Raw genomic sequence first — 22,897 nt, 5'->3', positions numbered from 1 at the left:
TCACTTTGTGTATGACATACTACAAACGCAGTACTTTTAGTTTCAAACAAACATATGTGCAATACTATTTCAACTTTGGTCTGTTTCATGTGCAATATTGTTTTGAAAGCGCTTTTTTTGAGTTAATCCAAAATGTGTTTTTCAAAACGCTATTTTACCTGCTGTTTGTGAATTGCCAACAACAAAAACAGTTTGCGATGAGTCAGTTGCTAGGTAGAGATTTTAGAATTGGTCCTTCTTGTCATAAATGTTGCTGACCCCGGGTATAGATGTTAATTAGATGGACCAGAAGCTAACTGAACAACTACAGTGTTCTATCTGCTGGTGATTTTCTCACGATTGTTGATTTTTGTCTTGTGCAGAGAAGCTGATGCCCTGAACGTAACCAGCTGCACCACGGAGAAAAAGCAAGAACTTTTCAGCATTGCCAGCCAATCCTTCAGAAGCATTGTGCGATCATCTCCCTCTTACCTGCTCACACAGCCTTACATTGGTATGTGAGCAGCCCCCTCTGCCTCCCACACGCACACACAAACCCTAACAGATGATGATCTTGATTTTCTATTTTTTATGTTGCAGGAGGTGCAAATATTAGCTACATTAGAAGTTTGGTGACTTCCAATGTTAACATGGATCTGGCCACCTTCTCCAATTTAAATCAGAATGTTGTGCTGGTCAGTTCAGTCTCTTCCACAGCATGCAGATTTTTTTTTTATTCTAATCTACATTTTTCTAACGAGATTTCTTTTTTTTATCTTCTACACAGGGCTTAACTGTAACTGAAGTAAAAAGTCTGCTTGGTACCAACCTGCCAGATTTGAAGTCTTATGAAAACCAAACACTGGTGCAGACCTGGATCAGAAGTCAGTACCAGTCAGAGCTAAACACTCTGGGACTGAGTCTGTCTGGAGGCAGAGCTGACCCCGTAACCACCGCCACAAGCAGTCCAACAGGAACAGCAGCGACAACAACAACAACAACAACAACAACAAAACCTACAAGTTCTACAACCAAAGGTAAGTGTAATACCTGATTGCCAGTTGATATTCACTCTGAAAAGACCATAAAATGCAACAGCAACTATTAAGGATTTAAAACAGTCCTTAAGCAGAAACCTATTAATCTGAAAAACAAAAAATCAAAGAACTGAACCATACAAAACTGAAACAGAAAAAAATAAATGTCAACTTACTTCAATTGAATATAAAGATTTTATATCCTCAAAAAAGGTTTCAACTTTTAACTGCATAAAATAGGCTATACCATGTGAATAGAAAAAAAGACATAGTGACATAGTGCAGCAATCAAAACCTTTCAGCAATTTTATTGAATTTGCAAAAAGTTAAAATCTTTTTGGGCTAAATTCATTTTTTTTTTCCCTAGCCCTACATTTAGCTCTCTGAACAGAAAGCTATGAAAATAGTGACTTTAAATTTAGACATTAATTTCACTCGATGATGTCATCAATAGCCACTGGTCAGCTACGTTAGCGCAGAGCTGCTAGCGCTCGGAAATACGGAATAACATTGGATTTACAACTTTAAAAGGTCATACTAAAACAAAAAGTCACTACTTACACTTTCAGAAATTTCTGTTCTTCACAGCACACCAATGAAAAAAGTGCTTCTCCTCCGCAGCACAGTGCGACGCAGAAAACCACCACTCGATATCCCTCCGCCACGAGGATTCGCCTGTAACCCTGGTGCTATCCTTGGCTTGTTTACATTAAAGTGGGGTCATCTGGACCCCATAAGACAGTATAATGGTTAAAAAAAACTATTTCTGACACCCCTATCCCTCCAAATACCACTACAACTGGAGGGCCTTGGTATGCATATTGATTAAGTTGATGAAACCATAGAAACATCAAGGATAACCCAATGAATTACAAATGGAAAGTGCTGGAAAATGTACGTTGAAGTGGGAAGAGCACAGTGACCAGAAATTGATTGGGACAAAGAACAGTGAGCCCTTTGTTATCTCAATTTAACTTTTTCCACTGCACATTCCAGTTAGCACTATACTGCGCTAGCTTGGTACTATATAGGAGCTTTTTAATGCGGTCATCAGTTTCTGCCAAACGAGTGGCAACGACTTCACCCCGACCATCCCGTTCCACCTTTCTATGGACCCAAAACAGATGGGGTTCGGTATTGTTTAATGGGTCCATTTTACAATGGAAACGCTGAAAATACCGGACCAGATTGCTCAGTGGAACCGAGGATTTGTGTCTGCCTGCCTGCCAAACAAAAGACATCCCCCTAATTATCTACAATTAAAGGAATTATTAGAATTAAAGCAACAAAAAAGATCGTTCCCCACCAACCACAATACTAGTGAATGAAGAATTAAGGAAAAAAAACTTGGAAAATGAATGTTTGAAACCAAAATGTTCATGTTTTTTATGAAAAAAAGACTTTTCTAGATAACAAATGTCTCCTTATTGACACCAACTGGAACATTTATTTTTTCACGATATGTGTTGAACTTAAAGTATGTGATGAAATACGTAATTTAAATTACCAATAAAGAAAGAACTATATGAATTCACTATTAAACTAACACATCTTTATTGCTTTTTTTTTTTTTGAGATCAATTTTTATTCATGAAAACATTTTCATTGAGGGGTTACACTGTTGTCCGTTCCTAAAGTGAGTTTTTGTCTTTCAGGTAGTGGAGTCCGCATCCACGCAGACGCTGGATTCTCCCTTCTCGTTTGTCTGGCGCTCCTCGTCACATCTCAGTTAATCACTATGTAAAAAACAAAACAGCTCACGAATAAACATGTTTGAACTGTCAGCAAGGTAAAAAAATCATTTATGACTAATTGAAACAAATAATAATACAAATACTTTGCTTACTATAATGACCTTTTCATGTGCAATAATGGGTTAAATTCAGCTATGGAGAGTCTTTAATTACTTTTTACCTCAATTAATCTGTTCCGAAGCCTTTCCGGTTTATTGTTTCAGATCTGCTTTTTGTGTTGATAGTATTTATGAAACATGTAAAATAATTTCTAGCCTCGCAATATTTTCAAGAATGCCAAGACAAAACAGTAACAGTTAATCTCTCATTTACGTGTTTGCTTTTTCAAATACTCTGTTACATCTTAAAACAAGCAATTTATGAGTTCACTGTTTTAAAACAATTATTTTTTTGCTCCTGTCACTAAATATTACTGCACTTTTAAATAAATTGCTGTTGTATGCAACTCATTGAATGGTTTGATTTGTTTTTTTGTTTTTTTTTTAGCAGGATTTGTCTCATTGGGTTCAGACAATCTAGGAGAATCGAATGAAGCAAAAGCAGAGGAAGAAGTAAAGTGAAACAGACAAACTTAAAATGATTGGCAATTTAAAACTCGATTAATTACGATCTGAGTTATCTTCCTGATATTCATGGTGTGAACGACTGTGTTGTCCCAGACTCATAGAATATCTTCCTGTGTTCCTGTTGTGTGACATCCTGTGATAAATAACACTTTTACCTTCATTGGGGATTCAGTAGGAAAGCTGTCACATGATTTTTTTTTCAGGTTTCCAAGTGTCATTTTGTGAGTTTGTTTAGGCAGTACAATCATTATGCAGGTTATTGGTAAAATAAATGGACTTCTAGAAGAAATCACGTGATTTGTTCCACATTGCCTAAAATAAATAAAATTGAAAACTGTTGATGAGGGGAAGTAAAAACTGTCACTATATAGCAGGGAAAAACACGTCAAATTGTTCTAATCTGAGACACAAAATACAACAAAATGGTTTCTCACTAGCTAGTATTTCATTTAAAATGAGATTTTTTCAGGCAGTAATGAAAGATTCTTTTGCTAGGCAGGTTAACGGCGACATTCCTTATGCAGGTTGTTTGATCTATAGGGTGTTTGTTAAGCAAATTATACTTACACTATATTAAGAACTTGTTGAAAATGATAATAGAAGGGGGGTACGGGGGGATACTCACACACACTACATTGTGTAATACTGAAATGTTTATCAAAGATGGACTTTGGCTGTGAGAGACAAAATGTGGAAAAAAAAAGAATCCAGGAAATCTGGATTTGTGATATTTGCGATAGTGCAGATACTTCAAACAAGCAAGAATTATGATCCTCATTGACCTGTACTGTGAGTTTTAACCAGCTCGTGACCTTGTGTAGTGTTCGCCCTCAGAATGGAAGATCGTGAGTTCAAATCTGGGATTGAGTCAGACCAAATACAAAAAAAAATGGGACCCGGTGCCTCCCTGCGTGACACTCAGCATTAAGGGGTTGGATTGTGACATTAAACCACCAAATGGTTCCAGAGTGCCGCTGTGTCTGCAGCTCACCCCTCCCCCTGGAGATGCGGAGAACAAATTTCACACATCTAGGTGTGTGACAACTGATGGGAATTTAACTTAATTTAAAGCTGTACTTTGTACTAAGAACTCAAACACAAATGGTAAGGTTAACTGAAATTAAAATGGGAAAGCTTGTGTGACTTAATATTTACATGTCATTGGGGTTTTGTGTTTCCTCCTATTTTTCTTTAATTTGTAATAATAAAATTGTGTAACAAACCTTGTCATTTGTCAGTCAACGCTGAGACCTTTACACTTACACAAAAAACCCTCATCACATTCCTAGAATGATTAAGCATGAAAAAGAACATCTTTCTTCTTTTTCTGTCCGTCCAGAGAAGAACCTGTTTGACTTCATTTTATTGAAGTTTCTGAGACTGTGCTTTAACGCTTGTGTTTGCTCGCACGTCACAACGAAGGGACAGTTCCAAGAATGGCAAGGAGTTATTTCCTGTAGAGAATGTAATTCTACAAAATTATTTTATTTATCAAGGAAACAGGAAAATGTATGTGATAAATACATTTTTTAAAGACTGAAACCTTAAAAAATGTACCATTCCTTTTTTTTTATCTGTTTCTGACAGGATTGCGTTTCTGATTTTGAATTTGATGTAAAAATGCCTTTTCAGTGTAAGTCGTAGCATTCTAAATACCATTTTTTAAACACTTTTTTTGGGGCTTCTCCACCTATTCTTTCAAATGAAAAGTTGTTTTTTTTCCCTGAAAGATAACAATCAAAATAGATAAATGTGCAACCAGCTAAAAGGTCGTTCTTTCAGGTGTCTTCTTTGTTTTTATTGTCATTCATTTCCACACCAACATAGAAACAAAAGAGAAAGGTGCAAACACATACACTAACTGTAAAAACCACACCTCCAGCACCTGGCTCTTCCCCCTGGTGCAGCACAGACAAGTCAACCCTCATCACTCGCTACATTGTTACGAGGCAACAAGCCCTCAACTGCACCACAGAAGGACTCCAGCTTCAACTAAATCTGGTAAGACTTAGTTTATCTTTGATTTTATTAAATTCTGTTACAAAAATATTGAGTCATATTTTGAAAACGGTAAATATATATCATATAGATCAGATAGATCAGATGAAACTGAGAATGTGTAATCAATCACTGCTGTGTAATGTTATCCCTGATGCTGTGTCCACTTTCACAGTCAGTGTGTTCATCACTCTCTTCATACAATCAAACAATATCTTCAAAATGTAACTTTAAAAACAGTGATGATAAAAGACATTAACTTAATGTTAGTGTTAGAGATGCAATGACAAAAGGACCTTATGATAACACCATTTGTCAGACTGCACCTGCCTTTGTCCTCTTTGTGTTGATTGTAGATCATTCTGTGTTTTGTTCAGCTTTCATCTCTAGTTTACCTTATAAATAGTTCCAAGAAAAAGAAAAAAACAAAAAGACAGTCTGAGACATATTTTTCTAGTCTTATATAAAAAGACAATTTAATCTCTTGGTTACTTAGTGCTTGTTGTTGAGTGTAGACTCATTGCTGCTTTTCCTCCGTCCCCAGTGATCTTCATGACAGTCTTCTCCCCATGAGATGTGGTCCACAATGAAACTACAGTATTTATTCCTACTGGTTTATATGTTAGGGACCTTCAGCGGTAAGATTTATCTTTGTTTATTACAGCTCCATCTATTCATCATTATCTTTTTGTCTTTTCATTTTCTGTTGTTCGTGGCCAGTAGTGTTTATTGTTCCTCATACCAAATACTTTTAAAATAACATGACAGATACCATTTTTTGAAAAGTTTGTTGATAAAACATAAAAAGGACATCTTCATACCTTAACATTAAACCTGGTCTTTAATTAAATACTTTCAAATAAAACAAATGTACTTGGATAATGTTTCTATTATGTGAAAATATTTATTGCTATTATTTTTTGTATGTCATTCCTACAGGGAAGTCAAGAGCAGAAAGGTAAATAATACTTGTAACGTTAGTGAGACCTAAAATGTTTCACATTTATACACACTTATTTCTGCCTTCTCTTGTATTACACAGTGAGCTTTATTGTTGTTTGATTCTAAACGTGGTTGTGTATTTGCAGAAATCCAGCATGCACAAAACGAGATCTGTGCAATGAGGTGAGTGAAGAATGAAGCAGACTTTACCAGACGGAGTAATTCGCTTTCTGCTAAGTTTAAGTTCCTTTTTGAACAACTTTTCAAAGCAGCATTGATTTTAAGAAGGACAATCCTATATTTCCTTTTTCTGTCAGTTACACCTAACATTGCACAGTATTGCCCGTAAAATTTATCCCACTGCATGTGTCCTGAATGAAAGTAGATGAACCGGCTCTTTGAAACCATTTCAATTTTAAATTTGGCTAAAACCCATCCTGGGATACTGATATTGTCTCTGAGCTACTGATCAGGTTCATGTCTTTTCATAAAGATCTTGATAACACAAACGTATGACATGTTCAGTAAAGAAGTTTGACAGGCTTAGCGAGGTTTAGTTTTGTGTAACAATGAGTCATTTTTCCCAGCACTTCTCAATGACATCACAACAGTAAAAACAACCCACACAGGTTATGTATTAATGTGATTACCACTTGATACAAATTGTATATAAGCTGTAATATATTTAACAACAAGTACGATAGGCACTCAAGCAAGTATGATCATTATCTGTTACCTATAGACCTATAGCACCTATAGAAAACGTCAAAAACTACAAGTTTATGCTTCAAAATGTTTTCCTTTTCTGAAAGACAAATGCTTTAAGTTTCACTTTGGTGCTGCCTAAAGTTTCCTTTCTCATGTTGCTTCAACATTTGCTGATTTGTATTTTATTGTCACAGTAAATCACAGGAGATCTCATTTTATCTCATGAACTGAATAATAATAATTAATTTTAAAGAACTTTAATAGATTTTTGCTTTTTTCATAACAGGGTTTATTTTTTTATGGGGCTTTAATTATGAGAATCTACTTTGATCAAGCTAAATGTAATCCACACAGAACATACATTTATTATTGTCGTTTATATTTTATTATTTTAAGGATTTAGTCAAATATAGCTTTGAAAGCATGTCTTAAATGAAAACTTTTAGGTCCAACAATTAAATCTCCAAATGTTCTATCTTCCACTCTTCCTTCTTAAATAAAAAAAAAGTTTTGATTCCTTTAAAGTAGTTTTAAAGTATTTGTAGGTATGTGATTTAGAATGATTTCAGTGTAATCTAACCTTTTTATGCCTCTTTACAAAGGAGCCTGACGCAGCTTTTCACTTTCTTCAATGCGCTGGGCTGCCCTCAACAGACTCGGGGAGTGACCACATGCAGAAACTGAAAGGAGTCCTTGAAGCGACCATGGATGTTTATTCCTTTATGGTATGACTTGCAAAAATTCCAGTTTGACTATTATTAAATCTTTTAAATTTAATTAAACATATATATTCTCAGTGTGTATTTATAATTCAGACATTATTAAAACGTATTTTTGATTATTTATTTTTCCCCTCACTATATAGATCTGTAGGTACTGTATATTTCCTGATGTTTTTCCCTTTGTCATCACTGTCACAGAGGTCCAGCTTAAATGGTGTGCCGCTTCTGTCTCTGGAGGGAGAACTGGAGTTAAACGAGAGAGCAGACCCTTTTCAGAATGAAGCTCTGGTCCAAATGTGGCTGGAGGTCAAGATGAAACCACTGCTGAAATCTATAACCAAACACTTTCTTTCCTGCCTCAGCACCAAGAACTTCAGCTGCTCCACTTACCAGACTGTGTATGTATTCGTGTCTCTTTTTTCTAGGATTTGTGGATTTTATTATCACTTTTTAAACTTTTTTCTTTCATCTTCTGACATCTCTTGTACTTTTACAGCTTGATGGAGCTCAGTTACCATCACTCAGAACTGACTCCAGCTCAGCAAAAATGGATCTACACATTCTTCATGCACCCATTCCTGTCCGGAGACAGAATTCAAGGTACATTTTTCATTGTTCCTTTTGTTTTTCTTTATTCCTTGACGCCCTCATTGAGGAACAAATGTATTATTCAATCAAAATTTACTGTAAATCAAGTCTTTATTTGTTGATTGTGAGTCTCTAAATGTAAAAAAAAAAAAAATAAGCTACACCAAAATGTTGGATCTAAATGGACATTTAGTTATTAAATTCACATGATGATATGTTTCATATTAAATCTAAATGTTAAAAAAATATCAAATTTGTTAACTGATAAATTTAAATGTTAAAAATGAATAATCAAAGTAAAAGACGGTGCAAATCTAAATAAAAAACATAATGTAAATGAGAAATAACACATCTAACAAAAATCTACGTTTAAATCTGAACTTTTACTTATCTACAATAAATCACTTTTTATAAACTTTAGCTTAAGTTGGTCAAACAAAGAATGTTTTTATCAGTTGCTCTTTGGGATTGGTTTACAAATAATAAAAAAGGTTATTTTTGCCATTAATTTAATTACGTAAAAACCAGAGAAGTTTTTTTTTATATTCTTTGCTACCACTATATGTTTGATTTTGGTTTAGCGACTTGTAGGTCCTTGAAAAGAACATTTCCTCAAACTTTATTTGAATAGCACTTTTCATTCAGCTAGAAGCATAACAAATAAAAAAGTAAATAAAACACTTATTAAAAAAATAAAATTGCATAAATGCGGAAAAAGGTCAATAACACAAAATTAGCATCCCTTCCTCAACATATTCCCCCCTCCACCCACCCAGTTCCCTGAATATATTTTTTACAAAACTTCTCACCTTTACCTTCCTCCACCCTCCTCTGGTAATGCTGAGGGACTGGTAATTATTTCCGAATGCACAGGAATGTTGTTCTTCCACTCTTTCTGTGTGCAGGTAGTCTACCCGCTGATAAAAAAATATTTTTAAAAATCATTAAACTGGATCCTCACGTGGAGTGTCATGTGTATGTGTGATGAGAATGTGAATTGTTTTGGTAATTGCAAGCATAATGGGAGTGGATTTGTGAATAAAGACCTTTCTTCATTTAGCATTTAGAATTAAAAGAAACCAAGAAAGATGCAAAAACTTTTTAAATAGGAATACAAAGAAACACAACAGTACAGTATTATGAAGACATCGTGTAAACATCATTTACAATATATCTTCAAAAAAATATGTTGGATTTCCTCATGTTTTATGTGTTTTTGACTCACATGGACAGTCTGTTCTTGTTTGTATTCATTTGTTTCTCACTGTATTTGCTCCACATATAGACACTCTTGATTGTTAAAGCTAGAGCCATAAATCTCCCTTCATAGGTAGAGAGTAAGCTTGTTACTTGGTTTATAATGAAACTAAACTGTTTATACTGAAGTTCAGATATCCTATAGTACTGAGTCTGTTGATATTCTTCTGCTCAGTCTGCATCACTATCGGTTCATAAATCTCGCTACTCACTATTGTTACTCCTAAAACATAGCTCCTTGTTTGCAGTTCTTGTGATATATTCACACATGCCTGACTACCTAGCTGTTAGCCATTGTTCTATTGTTGTTTGTCTTTGTAATCTTTATAACCATCTGGCTTGTCATAATCAATGAAAGTGTGTTAGTAACCGTTTACGATATTAACACGATTCAAGCGGATTCTGAAGCAGAGAAAAGCAGTCTTACGCTGATGTGCAACTCTTCTACGGCAGTGAAGTGTAATTTTATTTGCAACTGGCATTGCACAATGGGAGGCATCAGCAGAATCTTCAAGATTTCATACTGCGGCCTGATGTTTTTGAAAATTGTTGGAGTAATCATGAATGTGCGGCAGTCAGGCAGCCACAAAATCAGGCGACGGCAGTCGGATCACCAACCAACAGTAGCTCTTTTGGATGATACGTAAATGTCCCCGAACAGCGGGTATCCATATCAAGTGCCGCTGGCTGCCAGCCGCCCCGCCTATAGCCTGGGGGTGTATGAAAAGCAGCCCATTCTGCCCCACTGATGATTCAAAACTCACATTTTTAGACAAGTTGCCTACAAAGAAAGCAGAATGTTCTGCATCAACCGCAATTTGTCAATACGTAGATCTTAGAGTGGCTGTGGTGCTACCAACCTCATGATGAGTTTAGGGTAGCATCAATGCTGTCTCCCCATTTGGACCAACAGGGTTGCCAGACTGACGCCGGGTCACCGCTGGGCCCCCGGCTCATGTCAACAGCCCTCACTAAGTGTCTGCACTGCTACCGCACAATTTCTTACAATTGGGCGGTGGCAGTGGGACAATAGCACAGGGGCAGGGGGTGGCTTTCAGGTGGTAGTCTGAATCTGAGAAATCATCAGATTATTTTGGGGATCTTGGAGACCATATCAATCAATTATGGCCTTGCTCCCTTTCTCTCATCCTGCTTGTCACTGACTGGACTGCCACCACGCGACCTCTAAATGTGCCCAGGTAGCCCCTGACCAATGTAAAAAAAAAAACATCCGGCTGCCATAAAATATTAATTTTTTCTTAAAACTTCAATGGCCACCGCATGGTGTGTAAAAATGTGCCTCCTGATTACGAATTTGCTGAAAAATGTGCATATTTCTTTGACTCATCAGTTTTATTCCTCTGTAGTTTCTCAGCTCCCTACTCCTTCCTTGTTCTTAAAAATGGGCACTAGTACACTTATGTTGCATTTTTCAACATCCTCTCCCCCTCCATAATCTTGTTAAACTAGGGTCTTCAAACTCAGTTTACCTGGGGCCCACTGAGGCCGAGTCTGGCTGAGGCTGGGGCTGGATGGGGTTCCATTTGTACCAAAAATATGTTTTTGCATCCACCATCTATATCTTTGGTACTGAACAAGTTTATTGAACATTTGTTCATGTCTATGTACTACTAAGCAATTTCTTCTGCGTGTCCTGTAAAACGACAGGAGCTAACGATGCTAGCAGCTGTTTCTTAGGACTTTTCTGAAGACCAGATCCAACGACAATAGGAAATAAAAAGTGTTAAACAGAAAACAAGCTGAAACAACACAAAGCAAAAACAAAGCTATCATCAAAATAGTGTGGACATGCAGAAGATATCACTTAGTAGACATTGAACTTTTATATTAAGGTAGAGGCCGCAAAATAGTAAATTGGGGGCTGCCAGTTTGAGACCCCCGTGTTAAACAGTCCAGACAGAAATTGCCACCTCTCTTAAACATGTCTTGACCTTCACCAGTATCGTGATGACTAAATGGCTTTCAAGTCTCACAAGCATTCTTCTTTTACAACTTCATGTACTTGGTCTTCTGCTCTTCCCTAGTTGTCTTCATCTTATTCACCACCAGAGACATCCTACACACCACCATCTTTTGCTCTCTGGCTACACTATGATGAAATGTAATCAACTTGTGTGTTCCTCCCTATACTCCTTTATGTCATACTATCTTCGTCTCATTTCTAGACAATCTATTCACCATAGAAACAGTGTTTCTGTTATTTTTAGCAAAGGCCTTCTGTCCTTATGCATACCTGTCCTGAATACAAAACTTTATATAAACAATGTAGACAATGTTCGCTTTCAAAGTCCCTACATTCAAAGATCCAACTCTAAATCCAGCGCTCATGCCTTTTCTTTTCTCTTGGTCTTTGACCACACCTTCCTCCTCCCCTTCTTCAACCAACAGTAGTCAATTTCCATTTAGGTCAACAGCACCAATGGAAGTTTCTGTTAACTCAGGTTAGGACTAATCCAGAATGGAAGTTCAGTTCATGATTGGCATATGTGATCTGGTTTTGGTTTTGTGTTGTTTCCCCTTCCTGACACAAGCCTCTGAATTTACCCTGACTTAGGACTTTGTTTTTGCTGTTTGTTAGCCTGTTCTCCCTAAAAAATAAAATATTTAGTCTCAGAAAGTCATTTTATTCTCTTGGAAATACAGTCATTGATCTTGTCTATTTGCAGTTCTGTTTTGATTGATACAAAGACAATATCTGAATGCTAAATCTGACAGGTTTTGTGTAACCTCTGCGCTCTGCTGAATTTTTTTTTTTGTGTTTTTGAATGTACTGGTGAAGAGCAAAAATGACGCCATTGTTCTGATTGCAAAACAAAACAAAAAATGCAACAAAGAATGCAGAGAATGGGCCTTGAGAAAGATTTTGTGTGAAGTATTAGTTGTCACCATGTACGATGTTCCTGCAGCCATAACAATGCGGGAGAACAGCATTTCAGAGCACCTATGTATATGCGTGTGTGTGTATATATATATATATATATATATATATATTACATAAATAGAGCTATATGTTCTCAATTAGAAAGATGAGAGAGGCCTATAGGTTTCATAACAGGCATGCATCAACTATGAGTGACAAAATGAGAAAAAAATCCAGAAAATTACATTGTCTGATTAAGATAAAGAATTTGTTTGCAAATTATGGAGGAAAATAAATATTTGGTCACCTACAAACAGGCAAGATTTCAGCTCTCACAGACCTTTTTCTGTAAGGGGATCCTCTGTCCTTCACTCGTTACCTGTATTATGACACCTGTTTGAACTCGTTATCTGTCCACAACCTTAAAGAGTCACTCTCCAAACTCCACCATGACTAAGACCAAAGAGCTGTCTTAAGACACCAGAAACAAAATTGTTGATCTGCTCCAGGCTGGGAAGACTGAATCTGCCATAGATAAGCAGCTTGGTGTGAAGAAATCAACTGTGGGAGCAATTATTAGGAAATGGAAGACATGCGAGATTATGCTGATAATCTCCCCCCTGCAAGATCTCATCCTGTGGAGTCTAAATGATCACAAGAAGGCTGAGCACAAATCCCGGAACCACATGTGGTGAACGACCTGCAGAGAGCTGAGCAAAGTAACAAAGACTACCATCAGTAACACACTATGCTGTCAGGGACTCAAATCCTGCAGTTCCAGACGTGTCCTCCTGCTAAAGCCAGTCAGTACATGTGCAGGCCACCATAATTTTCATAAAATTCTTTAAAAATCAGACAGTGTAATTTTCTGGATTTTTTTTTCTCATTTTGTCCCTCAAAGTTTAGGTATACCTATGATGAAAAATACAGGCCTGTCTCGTCTTTTTAAGTGGGAGAACTTGCACAATTAAGGATTGAGTCATCTCCATCCATTTTCTTGACCGCTTTGTCCCTTTCGGGGTCGCGGGGTGCCGGAGCCTAACCCGGCTACTGATGGGCGAAGGCGGGGTTCACCCTGGACAGGTCGCCAGTCTGTCTCAGGGCCTCAATCACACACACATACATTCTCACATTCACACCTAGGGACAATTTAGAGTCACCAATTAACCTATGAAGCATGTTTTTGGACGGTGGGAGGAAGCCGGAGTCCCCGGTGAAAACCCACGCATGCATGGGGAGAACATGCAAACTCCACACAGAAAGGTCCCAAATCCCCCACCCGGGATTCGAGTTGGGGCCTTCTCGCTGTGAGGCAAGAGCGCTAACCACTGCGCCACCGTGCAGCCCTCGGATTGAGTCATCTATTCATCCTAATTTATGATTTATCAGATTAGTGGTTTAGGGGTGGAGAGGCCCAGAAATTTAGAGGAAAACCTAAAACCTGGTTGTGCAAAACACTAGAAAAATGGCCCAGGATGGGCCGTTTGGGGATTTAAACCACCACGTGATTCCCAGCTCTGACTGCAACTCACTGTTTCCTCGAAAATAGATACAAATTTGCATAAAATTTGTACATTTTTCTTTTCTGTGTTTTAAGGTAAAAGATTTGCAGACCCATATAAACTGTATTTACAGGTTGTGTGGACCCAGAAGAAAGCAGTGAGGAGTGGCTGCTGAAGAACTTTGGTGCCTTCAGAGCAATGGCCAGAATGAAGGACTTTTCAGCTCTCAATATGGTCTTCAGTGGAGTGAGTCGAACTGACTTTTTTCTATGTTCTCCTCTCATGTGGCTTTTGACCTCCTTACCTATTTGTTGCTTCTGTGTTCACTCATAGCTGGAAGTGCTTCACCTGCTGTCTCCCGCACAAAAAGCAGAGCTACTCATGAGGCCTGAAGTGGAAAGCTTTGAAAATGGCACCCTGTCCCTGATCTTCCACAGTTTAACAGGAAGCTCTGAACCCACACCCACTGCTCACCCTGGAGACTTCCACAGTGGGACAACACCTGCAGAATACTCTACCTTCCCTTCCTACCCAACACAGCCCACACACCAGTCACACCCCCGGTCTCCAATTGAAAACCTCAGAGAGGTATTTTTAGTTTAAATACAAATATGGACTCATGAAGGAAGATATTTCGGAAAGACACCATGAGTGAAAAGTAAAATGACAAATGCATGGTTATATTTTCATCTCAGCAGTATTACAGAAATGAAAAAGTAGCTGGGTTTTTACCTCAGTTATCAGAACTGATACTTTTGTTTTTGGTTTTTAAAACAAGTTTTTCAGCAGGGAAATATTTGGGCAATTTGATGTTTACTAGCGTAACACCTTACATAAAAATAGTTAGACTTTACAACATTAGTCAAGTATTCTGTCCAGTTCTCAATTCAAAACTAAAATTTTGTTCAAGTCTTATATTCTCCCAGGAGTGCCTGAATCTGTTTGATTGACTTTATTTTTGTTAGCCAAGAGGATCGAAGACAGCAACTTCCAAACTCTTGAGATAAAATATATTCAAAATGTTACCTGGGTGACAAAATAGATCCGAATGGAGTAGGGGGAGGGGGGCTTATGGTTGGATCAAAATATTGAAAATATGTAAACAAAATCAGACCTAACTGTACCCGTATACTGTATCCTCCTTGTTTCGTAATGCATAAGCAACTCCAGGCCTCGAGAGTCGGTGTGTCGCCTTTTTTCCCAGATATCTGAGCTCTGAGAGACAGATTACCTGGTTCAGGTGTGTGCGGCCAATTAGAACATGCCAGAGCAGGGTTTGTTGGAAAACATGCAGGAGTACAGACCTCGAGGCCTGGAGTTGCCTATTCCTGTATCTTGTCCCCTAGTTACCTTACATTTTTTTTGTCCATAAAGCAGCCAGACTTGAGCAGATGCCGTAATTAAAACCCTAAAACAAAAAAGGAAACATTAATAATGAAAAAGAAAAAAGAAAAACCCACTGCAAAAGCAAGATTTGGGTCACAAATATTTTGAATATATTGTTAAATAAACATATATATATATATATTGGTGTAATTTAAGACAATTTCAACGCTATTTACGACCCTTACAGGTTTTTAGTGGATTCCTGACGGCTTTCAAACCTGTTGGGAGCTTTGTTCATGAATTTGTATCTTTTACAAGCGAGGTAAGTGAATTTCAATTTTTCCCAATATGTGTGTAGAATATGAGCTGTGGGCGACGTTGAGTAAAATGTTTCTGGATGTGATGCACTTACAGAGGAATCTGTCAGAAATAAGAAGCACCACAATGACTCAGTTCCTGCTCAACTGGACTTTGGCTGAACTGGCTGACATGTATCAGCCAAAAGATATGGTTCCAGCAGAACCACAGTTTGATGTGACGAATGTGGAGGATTGGTACCAGCAGGTTGTAATGCCGTTGCTTCAGAGGTTCCTGCCAAATAATGAGATCCTGGAGCACCCAAACATCAAACTCGCTTTTCACCAACTCTTGTAAGTCAAGCTTTTTATCTGTTTATTGACATTAATATTCCTTTTTCTTTAATTCTCCAAATTATTATTATTATTTTTTTTTTTACTTTTGTTGTGATCAGAACCAAGTAAAAAGAATTATAAAACATAAATATGACATTTGAATTCGGACTGATAAGCATTTTTATAACCAAAGCTACATAAGTTTACCAACATGTTTTGTGTTTTCTCTGCAGTATGTGAGTTTACATTTTTATTTTTCCAGTTATTTGGACCATGGTGTGGATGATGCATACTCAGAGGACACAGATTACTCTGAGATCCAGGATGTGTGCAGCATCACCCTGGATAAGACTCCCTGTGGGGTGAGACTATTTTGTTTATCAGAAGAGTTTGAGACAATACTGTGTTTTTCTATTCTGAACAAAAACATGGTGCTAAAAAATAAATAACTAAATATATAAAAAAATAAATATATAAAAAGTAAATATAATCCCTATAATGTACAAGTAATTTTCATAAAGTACGCAAATGTAAACTTAAAGGACAGTTTAAATAAATTTTAATCTACCACTGCATGTCTGATCAACATAATACATTGATTCTGGTAAATCAGTTGTAATTTTTTTGTGTGTTTATTAATAAAAAATGTATAAATATATATTTTTTTCACAATGAGAATAAACAAATGGGATAAAATGTATCAAAAGTGCAGACAGAGACTATACAGTGAAGTAGGCAGTACTGCATGCATTCATTGACTTTCATTAATGTAAAGAATTTTAGTTAGTCAGAGTGTTCAGGAAATAAACTTTGACTGGTTGTTCATGATTACTGTGGTGTTTCAGCTGACTGATGCCGTGGAAAATGTGGCTCATGTTTTGCATTGTGCTGCTCGCACAAACCTGACATTGAATGAGGAAACAATAATGAGGCTGATTCTGGAGCTGACCAAACGTCTGAACTCCCTGATCAAAGAACTGTCCAAAACTGTAAGTATGCAATCACACTAACCTAAGAAATCTCATGAAATGACGGAACAATTTCATATGCTCCTACTCATCCTGTCTTACAGAACTTCAAGGAAGTGTCTTCTGAAATCAAGGAGATCTTTGGTGAGGGAGAAGCTCCATCCCTGACCCAGGAACACCTGAAGGACCCCGACTTCATTCAGCTCTGGTTCCAGATCAAGCTGCTGCCCCTCCTGCCGGATGTCCACCCAGATCTCCTCTCCTGTCTGAGCAGCAAGAACTTCTCCTGTCCTGTCTACCAAACCCTGTGAGTTCACAGCTGTGTGTTGATGGTTGTGTGTTGTTGTGTGTGGATGTGATCCTCCTGACTTGTGTCTCTGACATGCTGCTTTCAGAGTGTCAGCACTGGGCGGATACATGAGTTTCATGGAGGCTGACCCCATGTACAGTCAGAACATCTATAAATACTTCATCTATTCTTTCCTGCAGCAACACAACTTCTCTGGTGAGCTGAGTACAGTACAGCTTCATTTACACTCATTTATCACCTTATCTTGATAAGATTTAGTACTTTAATAAAATACATTTATTTATTTTGTTTTTATTCAGATTGTGGTTCCACAGCCAATAACAGCGCAGAATGGCTGCAGAAAAATGTTGGTTTCTTCTCAAAGTTTGCTTCCATCATTGATTTCTATGAGCTCAACCGTTTCTTCTCTGGAGTAAGTCTTAATAACACGATCACAAATATTTAACAAAAATCTTCACAATGCTTAGTTAAATGTAAATATTCTTAATTTCTTCGTGTTGTTCAGCTGGAAGCTCTTCATCTTCTGACTCCAAACCAGACAGCAGAGATGCTGCTGCTGCCTCTGCGTACTCCACCAGAGAGAGATGTGGTCATAAGTCATGTGCTTAACTATCTGATTGAGTCACCAGAGGACCGGAAACTGCTGGAAGTTCTGCACTTTGTAATCCAAAGTGCTCAAAAGGTAACAGATTTGGTTGTATAACTTCACCAAAGCTCTATCAAAGTAGGATTAATTGTTGTAAAATGCTTTATCTGTTTCATAGGTCAATCCTCCCTGCAGCGTCTACAAACTTCTGTGAGTTCCTTCAAATACTATCACTAAAGGAGTTAGTAATCAGTTTGAGAAAAGTCATTTTCTGTTTTTGTTTCAGTGTCATTAATATATTGAATATGAATAATACCCAGAATGTTTTTGCTAACTATGTTCTATGTGGCGTTACCAAAACCTTTAACACTATTATGCTCTCTCTTGTTCTGCCCTCTGCTGGTAATACTTTGCAGTTAATATTTTCATTGAGGAACATGAAGAAAACATTTGGGCCATTTTAAAAACAGTCACACTAGAAACAAACTGACTTAAAAAAGCAACTATGTTAGGTAATTTATGGAAAGTATTTGATTATTATGGTGGTAATAAGGATCACCTAAATTAAATTTTATTGTTAAATATTAGTTAAAAAGAAATGCTTTTCTTAATAACTCAGCAAGAGAGACGTCTCAGCTTCATTTTTTTCCTGTTAAGAAAAAACAGACTTTTTATTTTCAACACTTTTACACCTTTTAAATCCTTACACAGATACATTTTATTTTCTGACGTTAAATGGATGTTTTGTTTTTGTGTTTTATTCATTTTTTATAAATGTTTTTCAGTGTGGATGGACTCTATGCAGCCATTCCATCTCTGCCTTCAGACCTGGAACCGTCTTTGTGGGCTTTGATTAGTCACCTCATCAACATTGCACCAGAAAGTGAGTCTCCTGGTTTCTATTGGTGCAAAACAATGAACCTTTCACACTCAAATGGATGACACAATTTTTGTTTTGATTGAAACCATTCTATTGTGTTTTGTTTTACACAGACTGTCTGACAGTGAACTTCATGGTAAGATTTTGTCTTTTTTTTTCTTAAAAGATGCTTCTTGATAAAGGTGAAACTAATTGAAATGTCCCTGAATTTATTTAACAGTGTCCACAAACTCATGTTAATGGTAAGACTTTTTGGTTGAAGTTATATTTCCAAAAATCTTTCTTAGTTTATGAAGCAACCAAATTATGACTAAAACTGCTTTAAACTCTTTTCTAAAGGCACAAACATTTGCAAAGACATTGACAGGTATCCCATGATATATTTTTAAAAATTCAAAATATTCCTGACTAATAATTGACTTTACACTGACACAAACGTTCTCCATTATTTTCACAGCTCTGACCTGGAATTCTACATGAACATGTCCACCCATGTTCCTTGTACCTTTACTCTGGACAAATATGCATGTGCACAGGTGATTATTGAATAAACTAAATGTAAATGTGAACATTTAGTCATTGATAAAGTAAGAAAACAAAGTTCCACCTCTCCACAGTTGGAGAATTTTGCAGCTGATCAGCTGGCTTCCCTCCTGAGATGTGATCTGCCCGGAAACAGCAGCCGCTCCAGAGTGTTGTGGAAGTTGCTGCTCACTAAACTCTCCAACGTCTTGGATCCAGCTCTGGACCTGCTGGCTAACATGGTCAGAGCTTCAGCAAATATTGTGAAGCTGCTAAACATTCACTCCTAGTTTAAATGTAATGTTGAATTGTGTCTGCATCAGTCTGTGGACGTGGTCAGTCCGTCAGCGCCTGAGATTCTGGATGTCATTGGGGAGATGAGGGTCTTCCTGCTGACTGACCAACAGCTGATGGACAGCAGCGTGGTCAAGTTGTGGTTCTCCGAGCGTTTAAGTGTCTTCCTGCCGTCTGCCTCAGAAATGTTCCTGCTGTGTCTGAGCAGCAGGAACCTCAGCTGTCAGTCCTTCCAGCAGATGTAAGGAACAACATATACATAGGAATCTACATGTTGAATATGAACTGGATTGTGAAATTTTAAAGTCAAATTAACACATTTTTCCATCAATAGTGTGCAGGTGTTTAGTCATCAGTTCAGAGACATGACATTCCAACAGCAGCATGTGATCTTGAAGGATTTCATCCTCCGTTTCCTGTCAGAACCGTACACAGGTACTGCTTTCATGAAAAGAAATCTGTTATTGTTGAAAAGTGAGTTTCTATTCAGTTTCTTCTGAATTGTTTCAGGTCCAGGTTGTGTTTCTGCCTCCAACAGCAGTGCAGAGTGGCTCAGCAACAACTTGGGTTCTTTCTCAGAGCTTCTGTCTGTCAGTGAGATGTTTGATCTGAACCCACAGTTCAATCCGGTAAGATTTAAACATCTGCAAAAGTTGAGAATTTTTGAAATAGAGAATATATCTTAATTGAATAAATGATCTGATTTCAGATGGAGGCTCTCAGTGTTCTGAGTCCAAAGCAGAGTGCAGAGCTGCTGGTGCTGAAACATCCCACTCTGCCAAACACAGACGTCATTATCAACAAACTCTTTGATTATTTCACTGAGTCTCCAAGAGAGAGGAAGTTTACAGAGTTCCTGTCATTCCTTGTTATGTCCCTGGAAATGGTAAACTCATAAAAATCCTCAATCTTTAAAAAAATAAAAAAATAAGATATTTACTTGTTTGATTTTTGCCTTAAAGGGAAATGTGTCCTGTTCATCTTACAAGACACTGTGAGTTTGGACATTTTGTATTTATTTAAGGGTATTTTATAGATTCTGTAATTTATTCTGGTTGTTCTGGTTTTCTAGATTCACCAGACTTGACAACACCTCAACCACATCTTTTATGGACATTGCCTTATCCATAATGGACACTAAACTGGCTTTATTCAACTACATACCAACTGGTAAGACAGTAATAACAGTATTCATCCATGAGCTGTGCTATTATACACTATTATCATGCAAATGTGAGTTTTCATGCAGTAGTTGAATTATTCAATAAGTCTTTAGAAACATGTTGTGACACAGTAATAATAATTAATCCATCCCACATGACAGAGAAAGCAAATCTAGGGTTCATTTCTCAAGCAGATGTATTCTGATGTGATAAAAATGCTAATAGGATCTGTTATCTAAAATCATTTTAATCATGTTATTTATTTATTAATTTATTTATTTTACCACAAAACCTGTTTTTAGGGATTATAAAATCCTCACAATATGCCTCTTGTTTGCCATCATACAATGTGGTGCATATTGTAATGATCTAAAATGTTATACTTTAATAAAAGAAAGTTCAAATTTCCTTAGACTGATGCATGCATGGTATGCATCAATTACAATGAATTGCTTCTGATTTATTTCATCATTGCTGCACCTCCCATCTTCCATCACCTGTAGCTTTTATCCATGACATGTAAGAGCATATTGACAGTTTCCAGTGGCGGGCCGTGCATTTCACACCTAGGCCTTCAGTAGTGCTCCATCCGAATCAACCCAACCCTCATTAACTATTTTATGGCAATAAAACTTCTAGTGCAGGTACAGCTGCCACACACGCACCAAAAGCATCAAAATAACCTGATAAAATTTCAATATTATGTAGGGATATAGTACAATTTTACTCACCAAAAATCCCGATTATTTAAACAAAATCCATCCTTTCTTTTCTCAAGAAGATTTCAATCACTCTGTCGTGCAGAATCCGTGCGTTTCGCAGATGGAAAGTGTTCCGTGGCTGTGATAAGCTGGAAAGGGCTGCATGCTGGAAATGTTCTGATATTCCTGAAAGATCTGATGGTCGTGATCTTGAAATCTGGTCTGTGTCTGGAAAATATTATTGTCGGTAGTGCGCGCGAGGATTTTGCGCTGCACCTCTTCGTGCGCTCGGAGCGCCCGCGGTGCGTTCAGGGGCCTGGTAGATTTCCTCGTATCGACTTCTCTCCCGCTCAATGGTGTCACGGAACTCATTTACCCGTGCCAGACAAAACTGTGCCACAACTTTAGCCAGACATTCATTTTCCACCAAAAATCGGACGATGAGACCAGCAATGTGATCGGCTCACTTTCCATTGGCAACATCTTCAAACCCGACACGCCGCTTCTCGGTACCTGTGTCCGTCACATAACCCAGAACCAGAGCGAGATGCGCTGCGTTACTCGCGTCTGTCGTCTCATCCACCATAACAGACACAAACGGGGCTTCAATAACTTCCCTTCTGATCTCCTTCGATTGCACTGATCAGGTTGTTTTGTCCACCAAACACATTAGTGGACAGGTGGAAGTCTAAATCTGTGTCACTCTCCGCGATGAGTTTCCTGTTTGTGGATCCAGCGCTTTGATCGAGCCCCCGAAATGAAGGTACCGCTCGTAGTTAGGACTCAAAGTGACGTTCAACTTCTCCCGGTTGTGACAGGCTTGCTAGCTTGAGAGTTGCCCGACTTTACTTAACAATGTCCAGCTTTTCTTGAAAATGGCTTTGGCAGTAAAGCTATTAAATCCACTCGATATATTTGCTGGTGCAGCTCGCTGAGTCGCTACAGATCCGATGCAGTTTGCTAGCTCTGCCTTGTACACTCTCCGACTATCCAATCAAAGCGCGTGAAAATGCTTACGTTTCCGTGCGCCTGCTAGCTGGCCTTGGTGTCGCCTACTCCAAATCTGATTGGTTGAAGCAACAGTTTGGTGGACAATTATTTTATGCTACAGGGCCCGCAGAACTGATTGTGAAGGCCTCCGGGCAGATTTCTTTGACCCTAGCAACAAATGGTGCTGCAATGTGATTGGTTAATGCTTAAATAGGAAAATACACGTCTGGAAGCAGCGCAACCAGGGAGACAGCAATGAAAGGACGAAGACAGAGCATTTGGAATTATAGAATACGTATTCACGGAAATAAATAATAATTAATATCAGTCTGTGATTCAGATATTTTTAGGCCAGCAGAGAAGGCCTTGCAGGCCCTGACGGCCCGCCACTGACAGTTTCTCTGGTTAGCCACCATATTTAGTGAAGAGTAGAGCATCAGTAAATTCAAAATATACGTCAATTGCATGCAGTATCTAAAGATAGCAGATATCACTTGATAATTGAAATAAAATCAGTCTTTATTTATGCACCACTTTTTATACAAAGTGCTGAAATAGCATTTTAATTCTTGCATTTGCATGTTTGTGTTA

The 22,897-nt window shown here is 37.7% G+C and overlaps 3 protein-coding genes across 4 annotated transcripts in view; all 3 read left to right on the top strand.

Annotated features, from left to right (window-relative positions):
- LOC118599086 (mesothelin-like protein) overlaps positions 1–3,219 on the top strand; it is a 7,307-nt gene extending 4,088 nt beyond the window's left edge. Inside the window, exons 4-7 of the mRNA XM_036213382.1 lie at positions 363–493; positions 580–674; positions 767–1,016; positions 2,672–3,219. Of these exons, the coding sequence (XP_036069275.1) occupies positions 363–493; positions 580–674; positions 767–1,016; positions 2,672–2,760 (565 nt within the window). The 3' untranslated portion in view covers positions 2,761–3,219. The remainder of the gene's footprint in view (positions 1–362; positions 494–579; positions 675–766; positions 1,017–2,671) is intronic.
- The window catches only part of LOC118598699, a 219,314-nt gene that overhangs the window by 48,110 nt on the left and 148,307 nt on the right, over positions 1–22,897 (top strand). The gene's annotated exons all lie outside the window — the stretch shown is intronic.
- The window catches only part of LOC118598760, a gene marked incomplete in the record, with an annotated part of 27,434 nt that continues 9,331 nt past the window's right edge, over positions 4,795–22,897 (top strand). Inside the window, 28 exon segments of the mRNA XM_036211933.1 lie at positions 4,795–5,337; positions 5,879–5,972; positions 6,274–6,292; positions 6,423–6,459; positions 7,587–7,709; positions 7,905–8,104; positions 8,203–8,306; positions 14,068–14,180; positions 14,268–14,522; positions 15,508–15,582; positions 15,675–15,910; positions 16,155–16,254; positions 16,738–16,881; positions 16,965–17,167; positions 17,256–17,365; positions 17,470–17,582; positions 17,676–17,852; positions 17,935–17,966; positions 18,542–18,639; positions 18,750–18,772; positions 18,857–18,878; positions 18,976–19,003; positions 19,094–19,172; positions 19,254–19,400; positions 19,482–19,693; positions 19,787–19,887; positions 19,963–20,081; positions 20,162–20,320. Coding sequence (XP_036067826.1) covers positions 5,909–5,972; positions 6,274–6,292; positions 6,423–6,459; positions 7,587–7,709; positions 7,905–8,104; positions 8,203–8,306; positions 14,068–14,180; positions 14,268–14,522; positions 15,508–15,582; positions 15,675–15,910; positions 16,155–16,254; positions 16,738–16,881; positions 16,965–17,167; positions 17,256–17,365; positions 17,470–17,582; positions 17,676–17,852; positions 17,935–17,966; positions 18,542–18,639; positions 18,750–18,772; positions 18,857–18,878; positions 18,976–19,003; positions 19,094–19,172; positions 19,254–19,400; positions 19,482–19,693; positions 19,787–19,887; positions 19,963–20,081; positions 20,162–20,320 — 3,093 coding nt within the window.

Source organism: Oryzias melastigma, linkage group LG1, assembly GCF_002922805.2.
Source record: "Oryzias melastigma strain HK-1 linkage group LG1, ASM292280v2, whole genome shotgun sequence".
Lineage (NCBI taxonomy): Eukaryota > Metazoa > Chordata > Actinopteri > Beloniformes > Adrianichthyidae > Oryzias > Oryzias melastigma.
The sequence above is the reverse complement of the archived record's forward strand: the minus strand, read 5'-3'. Positions and strand labels throughout refer to the sequence as shown.